Source organism: Coenobita brevimanus, chromosome 46 (genome assembly GCF_032717465.1).
Source record: "Coenobita brevimanus isolate Jiangsu-jjx chromosome 46, ASM3271746v2, whole genome shotgun sequence".
Lineage (NCBI taxonomy): Eukaryota > Metazoa > Arthropoda > Malacostraca > Decapoda > Coenobitidae > Coenobita > Coenobita brevimanus.
In genome coordinates this window covers 2,151,440-2,164,322 of record NC_136999.1, presented here as the reverse complement: position 1 = coordinate 2,164,322, position 12,883 = coordinate 2,151,440, and the positions used below count along the sequence as shown (strand labels likewise).

At 40.8% G+C, this 12,883-nt stretch overlaps 1 protein-coding gene across 1 annotated transcript in view; it reads right to left on the bottom strand.

Annotated features, from left to right (window-relative positions):
- Positions 1 to 11,187, bottom strand: part of Chsy (Chondroitin sulfate synthase) — a 47,987-nt gene extending 36,800 nt beyond the window's left edge. Inside the window, exon 1 of the mRNA XM_080271417.1 lies at positions 10,312 to 11,187. Within this exon, the coding sequence (XP_080127543.1) occupies positions 10,312 to 11,187 (876 nt within the window). The remainder of the gene's footprint in view (positions 1 to 10,311) is intronic.
- Between the last annotated feature and the right edge of the window lie 1,696 nt (positions 11,188 to 12,883).

Below are 12,883 nucleotides of genomic sequence, written 5' to 3'. Positions count from 1 at the left end.
TTGGCTAAAAATGTGTCAAGATGATGGCTAGGAGAGAGAGAGAGAGAGAGAGAGGGAGGGGGGGGTCTCTCAAGTTGCATATAAAATCGCATTGTGTTGGCTAGACAATAGACAAAGAAAAAAAAAAAAAAGTCAACATAAAGGTTACTGGGTACAGCTACCAAAAAGTAAACAGCAGAATATTCAAATTAAATGATAAGCCGAGGAAGTAAACAGAGATAAGTGAGTGGGTGGAGTGGGGTAATGAGGTGGCGGGAAAAGTGAGATGAGTGAGGTGATTGTGAGTTGGCTGGTGGAAGTGCTGAAAGGCTGGAAAGTGAGGTACAGTAGGAAGGTGAAAGTGAGTTAGATAGTGGAGAAGTAAGTAAGATGGGTAGTGAGGAAGTGAGATGGCAGAGGTAAACATGAAGTGAAATCGTGACGGTGAATGTAAGAGTGAGAGGAAAGTAAGACGGTGAAGGGAGAAGTAAGCTGGAGGGACCGTAAGAAGGGGGTGTGAAAAAGTGAGGTGAAAGAGAGATCGTGAAGAGAAAGATGGTGGAGCAGTGAGAAGGGGGAGGGGAGAGTGATGTGGGTGAGGTGAAAGTGAGAGGGTGGAGAGAAAAGTAAACGGGGGCAGTGCAGCAATGAGAGGGTGGATTGAAAAGCGACGTTGGTGAGGTGAAAGTGAGAGTGGAGAAGTACCGTAAGTGAGCTGGGGAGTGAGAGGGAGGATGTAAAAGCGAGGTGGTGAGGTGAATGTGAGAAGGTGGATGAGAGTGTGAGTTGAGGAGTAAAAGGAAGAATGGGCAAGTACGGTGGGTGATGTGAAAATGCGAGAGTGGGAAGTGAGAGATGGGTAGTAGTAGTGGAGCAGGGACAGGGTGAAGGGAAAAGTGAGGTGGATTGAAGTGAAAGTGAGAGGATGCAGGTGAAAATGAGCTGGGTGGTGATGCAGTGGATGTAAAAGCGAGGCGGGTGAGGTGAAAGTGAGTTGAGCGAGGAACCAACAGGCTCCCAGATCATCTTACACGTGCCTGACTCAGTGACGTGGCGTGGGAGTCCTGCCTGGCCCTGTCCTGCCCTGTTCTGTCTGCCCCTCTCAATGTCCTGCCCTGCACCTCTCAATGCCCTGTCCTGCCTCCCATTGTTTATGCCAAGCCCTGCCCTCTTTCCCTCTCTCAATCCCCTGCTCTGTCCTGCCTCCCAGTGTTAGTGTTCTGCATCTGTTAATCCACTCTCCTGTCCAGCCTCGCTCTCTTTATGTCATACCCTGCCCTGCTCTCTCAGTGTTCCCCTCCTCTCTCTCACAATGTCATTCCCACCCCTCTCTTAATGCCCTGTCCTGTCCCCCTCTCTCAAAGCCCTGTCCTGTCTCTCAGTGTCCACCCTCCCTCCCTCCCTCCCCTAACTCTCTCACACGCCACTCCTGACCTCTGATTTTATTGTTCAGTCATAACTGTGACGGTTTTATTTGCCCGGGTATAAGAGAGCACCACGTTTATTCTGTTGTTATTTTTGCTGAACACGGTAAAAGGTGGACGGATATGGTAAATGAATGTGTGAGAAATCGAGGTAAGAGAACTGACGAGGCTTTAGAAATGCCTGCCTCACCCACTGTTACCGATCCCTCAAACTTTTTTTTTTTTTTTTTTTTTTTTTTTTTTTTGCCTACATCTTACTACCCAATCTACAGCGCCCAACGCCTCAGGGTACAACCTCCCAACTCCCCCGTCACGCACCACCGCCCACGACTTCTCTATACCTTGTTCACTTTCACTTGGCGTAAAATTGCCATCTCTCCATCCTGAGTGCTAAGCTCCTATAAGAGTCTAATAATAAAATATGGTGCTAGTCATGAAGAAGCGCCGTGGAAAGGATGTATGGCAGTAGTATTGTGTTAATTTCTCCATCCTGAATAAGATTAAGCTAGAATATGGTGCCAATCACGAAGAAGCGCGGTGGAAAGGTTGCAGGGTCGTAGTGTTAATTTCTCTATCCTGAATACTAACCTGTAAAATGAGACTAACAATAGAATAAGGTGCTCTAGTTCGCTCACTTTAACTTGGCCCAAATTTTCATCTTTTTGCAGCTCATCACGTACGGTACCTCAGGAGCAGAAAAAGACGCTGTTACGGATTTACATCCTTTCTGTAGCACTTCGTGACAAACACCAAATTCTAGGGTTGATGTATCGCTATAACTCGGTATTCTAGATGAAGGGATGGCAATTTCAGGCCGAGGTAAAGCGAAATGAGTATAGTCACGAAGAAGTGCCATGGAAAGGATGCACGAGTAGCAGTATTGTCTTATTCTGCTCTTTTTTTCCTAGTTGCGGTTTCTCCTGTTCTAAATGAAGTGCTCTTGGGGATGCCGGGAGATAATTCCAAACAGCATGTTGTCTGGAAACGGTGACGAATATTTGTGTGTGTGTGTGTGTGTGTGTGTGTGTGTGTGTGTGTGTGTGTGTGTGTGGTATTTTGAGATATGACAATATGTGTGTGTGTGTGGTATTTTGAAATGTGACAATCTGATGTGTGTGTGTGTGTGTGTGTGTGTGTGTGTGTGTGTGTGTGTGTGTGTGTGTGTGTGTGTGTGTGTGTGAGATATAACAATATCGTTTTTGTGTGTGTGTGTGTGTGTGTGTGTGTGTGTGTGTGTGTAATTGGTATTTTGAGATGTAACAATATGATGTGTGTGTGTGTGTGTGTGTGTATTTTGAGATGTAACAATATGATGTGTGTGTGTGTGTGTGTGTGTGTGTGTGTGTGTGTGTGTGTGTGTGTGTAAGTGGTATTTTGAGATGTAACAATATGATGTGTGTGTGTGTGTGTGTGTGTGTGTGTAAATGGTATTTTGAGATGTAACAATATGATGTGTGTGTGTGTGTGTGTGTGTGTGTGTGTGTGTGTGTGTGTGTGTAATAATCCATATGAGCCGCCTTCATATTTCCTACACAATGACTTCTGCATCCTCTAACTTTCAAAACCACAATGGAAAAAAAATGGAAATATCTCTGTAACTAAATACAAGCAAGTGACGACAGAGCAAACAGGATGTGCACTACTCGCCTCTCTATAAACTAATCCCACCTAATCCTTCTTAATCCCATGGTTAAGTGGGTTAGGTTTTAATGATGTTTGATCCAATCACGTCTAAAGAGCAAGAGGTTAGGAGGATACAGATCTATCTATCTATCTATATATATATATATATTTTTTTTGGGGGGGAGGTGAGGAAAGGGGTACGATTCGCCCATTACCCATATGTTTATTATTATTATTATTATTGTTATTACTATTATTATTATTATCTGTATTATTATTACTTCACAATATATACCCGGTATATATTTTTTGGGGGGAGGGGAAGTATTTGCCCACAACCCAAAAGTTATCATCATCATCATCATTATCATTATTATCATTATTTACGTATCATCAGCATCATTTATAATCATTACAATAATCATCATCGTTACCATCATCATCAGCCTGAGTCCTGGTTCAGCATTCTTCTCTGCTATATTCGTCTTTCCAAAAATGGGCAATAAATAAATAAATACCAGTACATACATAAATAAATCAGACAATTTAAACGATATTGGTGGGTAGGTTCAGCATGGATATACTCATCATGTCACAAAGTTGGGCAATAAATAAATACATAAATAAAAATAAATATGACTGTTTAAAGAATATCAGAGAGTAAGTTAATTATCATCATCACCATTATCTTCAATCACTCTCTCATGTGTTATTTATACCAGTACTTTGCACCAATAACATACAAAGAGGATGATGAGATGCAATATAAATAATAAATCACGACGGAAGAGGTGTTTGCATAGACTCAAGAGCTAAAGTGGCTTTGACATTCTCCTAACACCCCTTCCTTAGTGATTTATTTTGCATATCACCATTGTCTTGTACGTTTCAAATTCAAGCTATGTCGATAAATGAACTGGCATAAACAGCATGTGAGAGAATGTCAACGTGTAAAATGAAAAATATAAAATACAAATAAGTAAATAATAAATCACTTAACAAGAGGTGCCAAGATGCCCATATGTTACCTGGAAAACCTGAATATGACCCTGAGACAAGAGAGGTAAACCGGTATGAAATGTTATAAGTGTGGCGAGACATGGCAGGTGAAATGAACTGGCTGAAGTGGTGTGAAGGTAGATTAACAAGTGTGGTGAGTGACTGGACAGGACAGATATAGATGGATAGCTAAATAAATAGAGACACGGATAGAAAGACCAATAGATACTTGGAGACAGACAGACAGAGATAGATATAAAAATATATAAATAAACACATGGTCATACAGAATAAAGCTGCAAAATGTAATATATATGGAAAGTGACAAGTGGAACAGTGTACTGTACTGACAAATGAAGCTGTAATAATGATTAATGTTACCTATGAAATGTGAGTGGCAACTGGGTACGTTTAACACTGGTCTGGCACTGTGAGACACTGGGTTATATTTAAAGTTCCTATGGAGATTTAGCAACACCTTTTCCTAAGAAATTTATTCCACACACTATGGTACTCCTCATTACCCTCTTAAGTCACTAATGTAAAGTAACATGAGTTATTAAATGCTTAAGGATTTTGAATTTTATTCTTGCTATGGTACCAACAGATGGTTTCTGCCCAATCTGGAGCTAACAAGGGGCTAACTAATGCTAAATCTAACTTTTCCAGTTCGACAGGTCCCTCCTAAGCTGAATAAATACATCTGAAGGTAGCAAGAATAAAATAAAAAGTATGTCATCAGACTGGTGGAGTTAAACCAATAGCTACTGTATAAGTTACCATGAAAGGGAATGTTAAAGTATAGAGAATATACTAAACAGATTGCTAAAGATAAGATGCTACAAAGCCTCCTGTCACCTAAACGAGGAGAGTGGGAGGGTGGTGGTGGTGGTGGTGTGAATGGAAACAGATACAGCTTTAAAAATGTCCTGATAAAGTGAAAGTGTAGGTGGTGAAGATAGGCCCAGTGTAACAGCTAGAAGTTGTCTGAGTGGTACAGAAGTAACATATGAAAAGTTTTGAGTAGTAACAAATAAACGTGTAATGATGATTGACATTAAGCTATTAAGAAATGTGAAAGGTAAGTTTCAATCCTGGTATAGTAGAGTGATGGATTAACATTTTGCATGTCATGAAAATTTGCCTGTAAAAATACAGCTTGATAAATGGATACAAAGCATTACTGGTGAAGAAGAGAGTGGGAGTGGTACACAGTAGCATACAGTTAATATACATGGTGTCATATATAAAGGTTCCAACATGCTTGTATGTGTAATCCTGTCACCTAACGGTGGATCTCGACACTGTTCGATCTCTGGCAACCTCCCTATTCAGTCCCTTATCCCTGAGGCCACGCACTACGGTATGACCTCGTCCCAGGTATTTTTCAGTCAGCCTCTCACAACTCTACCCCCGACGTTTACACTTATCGTTTTCGCACCCAACTGTCATCTTCCATCCTCTCCACATGCCCAAGGAATCTCAATCTGCCTCTCCTTATCACAGCACCAATACAATCCAATCCCATCCTTCCTCTCAACTCTTCAATCACAAACCTAGCCACCCCAGGCCTCACGTTCAAGGATGTACATCACATCCAACTAATCATTGTCCTTTCTGAACATCTGAGCCTACAAATATCCACTTCCTTTACTGTCCAGGGCTAACTACCAAACACCATGACACTCCTAACACTTCAGTGTAATTCTATATGGTTGTGAGACCTGAAGTGTGACAGGCGATGCACTTCAAAGTCACAAATACTTGAAGTAATGAGAGTAACAGAAGTACCAAATGAAGTGTTAAGCATCTGTTAAACTAATCTGAAACACAACAGGTGAAGCATATCAATGGGTGTGGGAGGAAGGGGTGGCAGGTGTTGCAGTGATGGGTAGGGGAGCCACAACGAGGAACTTCCCCCGCCCCTGACACCCTCCTCTCTTCCCTCCCCACCCATACCCCAGCCCCTCCTCTTACCTGCCCTGCTACACCAGGGTCAGGCAGGATGTGAACTAGCAGTAAATGGACTTGGGTACGAGATAGGATGGGTACAAACACTCTGTACCCAATGATATTCACACCAGTAAAAAAATTTAATATACTGGTATTGGTAACCTATCCTATATTCATTACAATAAGGTATGTTTTTCTATGCAATAAATTTCTATTATTATTTAATACATGCATAATCCTGGTTTCAGTGCAAGTGGTTGTGAAATTCATGTTTACATCACCTATATGTTCCCGCTATTAGATCTCCTGAGTAAGAAAACTACCAGACAACCCACTGTAGCATAATACATGGCAGGCTAATCCCCCCCCCCCCTTTCTCTCTCTTATCCTCCTCTTCGTCCAACAACAGATCATAATGCAACTAGAGTTCATGGCTCATGCTTATATTCACACTCCATTACTGTGCAATCTTCACTGGCTGTCTAGTATTTAGAATAAATTACTTTCTTCCACTGATTTCCCCTCCAACTCACTGTGAACCCACCCTCACCATGTCTCTTTCTCTTGGATTTTGTTTCATCATAGTGAATGAACCATTCACTGGCCCGTGGCTTAGGCTGCTGGGGGAGATACTAATTACTGCTATAAAGTATCCTGGTTACAGTGCAATTTTTTACCCATCACTGTTTTCACTGTCATAAGAACTGCTAGAGCTAACAGAATGCTTTGTAGTAATCGTACATAGTCCTTCCCTCATAATCTCAATGATAAACAGACCACACATCTCAAAATGCCAATTCTCAATCAAATTTACAATACTGGTGACAAAAACAATTAATCCCATATTAGTCCTTTCAAAAAGCATGGACCTGAGGCTTCATGGAAATAAAAAAAAATCCAGTCATCTCTGGGAGATTAAATCCACATGTGCAAGGAAAGACAGTCCTCCAACTGGTGTATTCAACCCCTTGATAAGCCACTGAAGATGCTACATATGGTATTCCTGAAATTTGTACAGCTGGCTAAAACCACAATGATAACCTAGAAATGTCTGGGATCAATCAGTCCTATGGTACATCGTGTGTTACCTGTGGTCCTTACAACCATCTAAAAAGTGGCAGATGAAACAATACATCACCGCATCAAGGACTGTCAGATCTCTCTTTACTACAAGATCTCTAGTAGCTACACACATATTACCAAGATGGAATGGAGAAACGTTATAACAGTAGCTACTTTCCTACTGGATAAGGACTATGGTACAATCCAATACAAAACCTCGAAAACAAACCATAAATGACAGGTACCCTACATGACAGAAATGCCAACTGGTAACTGTGAAGATATACAATAGTAAGAGTGTGGGAACACAAGAGAAGACAAAAAATACCAGTATCAAATCATAATTTCTGTACTGTACAGATAAATTAGCTTTATGTTCAAGCCACCAGTATGTAAATTATGAAGATGAAACGTCTCACAATAAGCACAGAAGAGGTGGAGGACATGAGTGGTTCAGCAGGAAAAGGAGAAAAACATGACCCAATCCCTAGAACCAGATATCAGGCAAAAGAAAAAATTAAACATGCAACAGTACAGCTAACACATGTAAGGAACTGGAGAGAATAACAAAAACATAAAATTACCTTGGGGAAAACCTAGCCCACTGAAGAAGTCAAGCTTTAGATTTCAACTTCATATGGTCTACTGATACACAACTAAATGAATCACCAGTAAATAAAAATTCAACAATCCTTAAAGCCCACAAATTAAAATGGAAACGTGCAAAATACCCATACGGCTCAACTTATCATTTGGAAAATACACTCATATTATTCAAAATATAGCTTAATTTTCATAAAGGAACAGGTCTCTCACCAAAGCAGCATAAAGATAAGAGAGAGAAATGAAAGCTGATGACAACAAAGAATACAGTACAAGGGAAAAAATGCAGGCCTTGCAAATACCAACCCACTAAAGAGAACAGGAAGTTACAAGGCCATGACTCACTCTACAATACCTCCTGAGAATACCAACTAAGATCTAAGGAAGGGGTTAAAGCAAATTTTCCATGACATGACAAAAGATTTCAGTGAACCATGAGGAATGATATTGTAATTCTATCTATCTATCTATTGCCAGACGCCTCAATCCCGTTTAGGGTGGCCACAAACAAATCGCCTGCACGTCGCCCTGTCCCCTGCCATTTCACTGCCCTGCTCCCAACTCACACCCCCCTCTCTCATATACCTCTCCACCCCATCCCTCCATCTCATCCTCGGCCTCCCCCTCCCTCTTCCCCCCTCCACCTCACTCACATACACTCTCTTCGTCAGTCTCTCACCCTCCATCCTCTCTACATGGCCAAACCACCTCAGTGTGTTCCTCATAACGCTTCCTATCACATCCACATCCACACCACAACGCTCCTTTCTTTAAAAATCACTTACCGGTAGCTAATAAACAATCAATGCAATGTGCTACTAGTTATGGTAATAATTATATATCCTACACTACCTCCATACTATTATGGTTAGTAGCTAATTATAGTTAGTACGGTACTGTAGTTACACTATGGTACTGCTCATTGTGCCTGAAAAGTTGGATATCAAATAAACAAAAATGGTCAATGGATGTCAATTAGCCATGATTAGCTTCTAGTACTCAACCTCCTTGAAGGCACTGTAAATGGCAACTACCCTAAGGTATTATAAAAAGTATCTGTATCACATGGTACTGATTATACAATACTGTAAAAAAGAAAAAAAAAAAAATCCATACTTGTAACCCTATACTGTACCTCGTACGGGAATCCAAGGTTAGGCTATCATGCAATAGTCACAATAATTAAGGGCAGGTGACCTGCCCAACCACAGGTGGCATAACAGTATATTGTGATTCTGCACAACAGTATGGCACATAACACACCATGGCACAAGTACAGTACAGTAACAAATAGGTTCATCACTTGATCAAGTGTTTATACTATGACTGCTTCACGTGTCTACAATCATAAAAACAAATTAGCAACCTACCATACATTTGAGGCAATACAAAGTGAAGGAAGGCAAAAGCCAAACAGTCACAGTGATTTTTCAATGTTAGCTAACCTCCTTTTGTCTACCGGTGATTCTACACTGAGTGACAAGCCAAATGGTTTCTTGTACACCAGGAAACTATTTACTACGTTGGGTGGTAACCATATAACCGAATTATAGTGCTGCTCTCGGGTGTCTGCCCTTTCCTCTCCACCCTTCTTTCCATCCATCCTCTTCTGTCTTTCTTTCCTTCATTCTTTCCTTTTTCTTCCGCCTGTGGGTGACTATACACTCCCTCTTGTGTCTTTCTTTCCTTCATTCTTTCCTCTTCCTTCTGCCTGTGGGTGACTCTACACTGAGTGACAAGCCAAATGGTTTCCTGTACACCAGGAAACCATTTACTATGCTGGGTGGTAACCATATAACCAGATTTTGGCTCCTGGTGGTTTAGTGAGTAATAATGGTGCCCCAATCGGATTCAGCCGGTGCAGGTTTATATCCAAGGGGTGGTTGAGGTTTATTGCTCATGTAATGCCACTCAGGGATGAGTGAGGCTGGTCACTCTCATCTTAAATGTCAGCACCAACTTGCCTAGCACCGGCCTCCTACGCTCCTCATGGGGCAACGTAGGATTAGATGATGGATGGATGGATAAAGCCTGGTGATTTAGTGGGTAATTAGGGTGATCCAATGAGCTGCTGCAGGTTTACATCCAAAGGGTGGCTGGAGTTTATTGCTCACATAATGCCACTCAGGGATGAGAGAGGCTGGTCACTCTCAACTTAAATGTTAGGGCCAACTTCCCTAGCCCTGGACTCCTATACTCCTCATGGGGCAACACTGGATTAGATGATGATGATGATGATGATAACATAAAAGAAATTCTCTGTTTTATTATGTCCTCCAGCATTTCATGCCCCAGCAATATGGGTGTTTCTCTAAAAAGGCTACTTAATCTTCCAGATTTTTTTTTTTTTTTTTTTTTTTTTTTTTTAAAGCTCTTGTCTGCCTTCACTTCTGATAATTTCATTTCAACATGCTCATGTAATAAATTGTTACAGTCACTCCTCATTACTAATCAGGGATGTGTTCCAAAATATCACAATATCCTCCTTAAAACTGGAACTGCAGGCTGGAAGAAACTGACAAATCAACTTTAAAGTACCATAGCAAATGAACTCAGGCAATTTTCTGTAATGTAATGTTGATTTTTAAAAATGTAATAAAAGAGATCTTACACTGAGGACCTGCTGTAGCCATATCTTACATGAGAAAAGCAAAAGATCAATACTCACTTCATAGGACCAGGTACAGGGAACATTGGCATATTTCCTCACACACCGCCCAACTTCAACATCCTCGTGTGTCGACTGGAGGTTCTTGAGGCAGTCCCGCACGTGGGGGGCCACGAGTAATAGTGTCTGTCGACTAAATATCACTCCAGGTCCACCCATACAGAAGTTCTCGTCAGTCTTCAAGGAAAGGAGGCCAAACTCTTCTTGATTCCCTTTTCCAGCCTGACCAATGAAGTGTGGATTCGAACTGTTCACTGACCGCAGGAAGAGTTCAAGCTTATCCGGGCGAATGTAAAGGTCATCATCTGCACGCATAAAGTACTCAAAGCGGTCGGCAAAGTGTTCTGCCATGTACTTTAACATCATGAATGATTTTTTCTGGGGTGGGTATGAATCATCGACACCACGTAATCTTATTAAAGGAATATCTGCAGTTGTTGTGGAAGTTTCTGATGAAAAGAAGGCTATTTTTCCAGGAAGATGTTTGCCCCACGTTTCATAAACAGCTTTTGCACGAGTATCTAAATATTTATTTGCTGTCATAACACCAACAAAGACTAAATTTTTTGCGCTATTATGAATATTATTATTTCGGTCAAGCCCAACTATCCTAAAAGCATCATTCATATCATCATATATGGGCATATTCCTTTTAGTCAAACACATATGAGGTTTCAACATTAAATGTCTTATTGCACTTGTAATAAAAACTCCTAATACAATTCCTAACGACACTCTAAGTATCTGGCTGAGTGGCCCCAGCCTGCCATGGTGACCAGCTGCCACGTTCAGAGATCTAACCGTCAGCCGCATTTTCATGGGCTTAGGAACCAACTCCATGCTGACTGGAGGTGCTTGGTACTGGTATGGGTTCATCTTTCCTGAAACACAGAAGAAAAATTTATTTAAACTTACTGAACCACAAACATTCACCTTGATGTTTGAAAGTGAAACTGAGGGTGATGCTGGCAGAGGCAGTCAGGCAGACGTTGGGTTGTAGGAAGGAGGATGAAACAGTGCACTGATGTGGTGGAAGGGAGAAGGGGAGGAATTTTTGAGAAAGTGGGAGAGAGAACTAGATGAGGTCATGAAAGAAAGAGGTACTTGAATGGCTCCTATGTTAGTGAGGGTATTAAACTCTGTGCATGAGAGCTAGTTACAAAACAGGTTCTGCATCTGAACAATTAATACATGTGCAACAGAATTAATGTATCTTTGTGATTACAATGTAATCTTGATGGCAGAAGTTACAGTACTGCAAAAAGTGGTGGGTTTAAAGGAGTAAACACAAGAGGGAAACTGAAGTAAATACTGTAGTCTCAACAATGATCTACACATTTTAACTACTATACTTATTGAAACTGCATTTTACAAGAAGCTCTTGCTATACATCCTTTGCTGATGTTCTGTTTAGCTATTAATTCCAAAGTTAATTACACAAATAAAGCCTACTAAAGTTCCAATGCTACCAATAAACTTTCCCCTAATTCACTGTACCATCTGTGCAGAAATGGATGTGGAATTTTTTTTATCTTGAGGACTGACTTGTGAGAATGATGGCAATCTGAAACTGAGCAAAGACCTCTCTCTGCAAGGAAGGTGGTGTTACAAAACTGATTCAGCATTCAAACTCGACACATATGTGAGGGAATCCATGTCTTTACATCTAAATGCAATTCTGACAGCGACAGAAGTGAATGCTGAAAAAGACTGTGAGTTCAAAAGCACATACAGAAAGCTCTCATTATAAATCAAGGATGTGTTTGAAATACCCGGTATCTAAAAATGTTTTCACATATCTGGTGCTGTAAACTGGGAACAATGCCAAATTAGCTTTATAAGTAGCAATGGAATTATACAAGGTAATGTCTTTGTAATTTTGTCACCTCAGCTGCAAAACAGTAAAAAAGGAGAGAGGGGGCAATTTAAAAAGGGACCTTACCGTACATAAGAAGAAACTGAAGGAAATATTATGAACAACTTATAACGATGACCACAATATCCACACTAATCACCATCAACATTCAGATCTCCTTTCCCACCCTTGGGTGGAGTGAGGTAGTGTCCAGAGAACCAGAGAGAACATGACAGAATGAGATACTAACCAAACTTTGCTCAATTAAATGAGCTACAATCCCATTCACTGACCATTCAAGCCCCAGGAGTCCTAGCTGCACATGATAGGACAAAATTTACTCTGCACGTAGCTTCACACTAATTATTAACCAAATATTTACCATTCCACTCTGATGCACAATTTGTTTCTTAATGTTATCACCTGACTATTTTATTCAGCTCTGGAGAAAAATTTTGAACTATGGTACTGAAAAGGGATTAGAAACACCCTCAGCTAACTGGTTCATTACTAAGGGGATCTTCCTTTAGCCGAATCACTCATCTGACAGTAGCACAAATAAAGCAAAAAGAAAGCTTGAGAGAAAGAAAAAACTATAGTAGTGAAGGAAATTTAATCATTTAAATGTTTAAATTTGGTGTTCAGTACTTTACACAGTACTTCACTTCCCTACCACCAGGCAATTTTATTCTGCTTTGGACAGACAGACAGGAATGT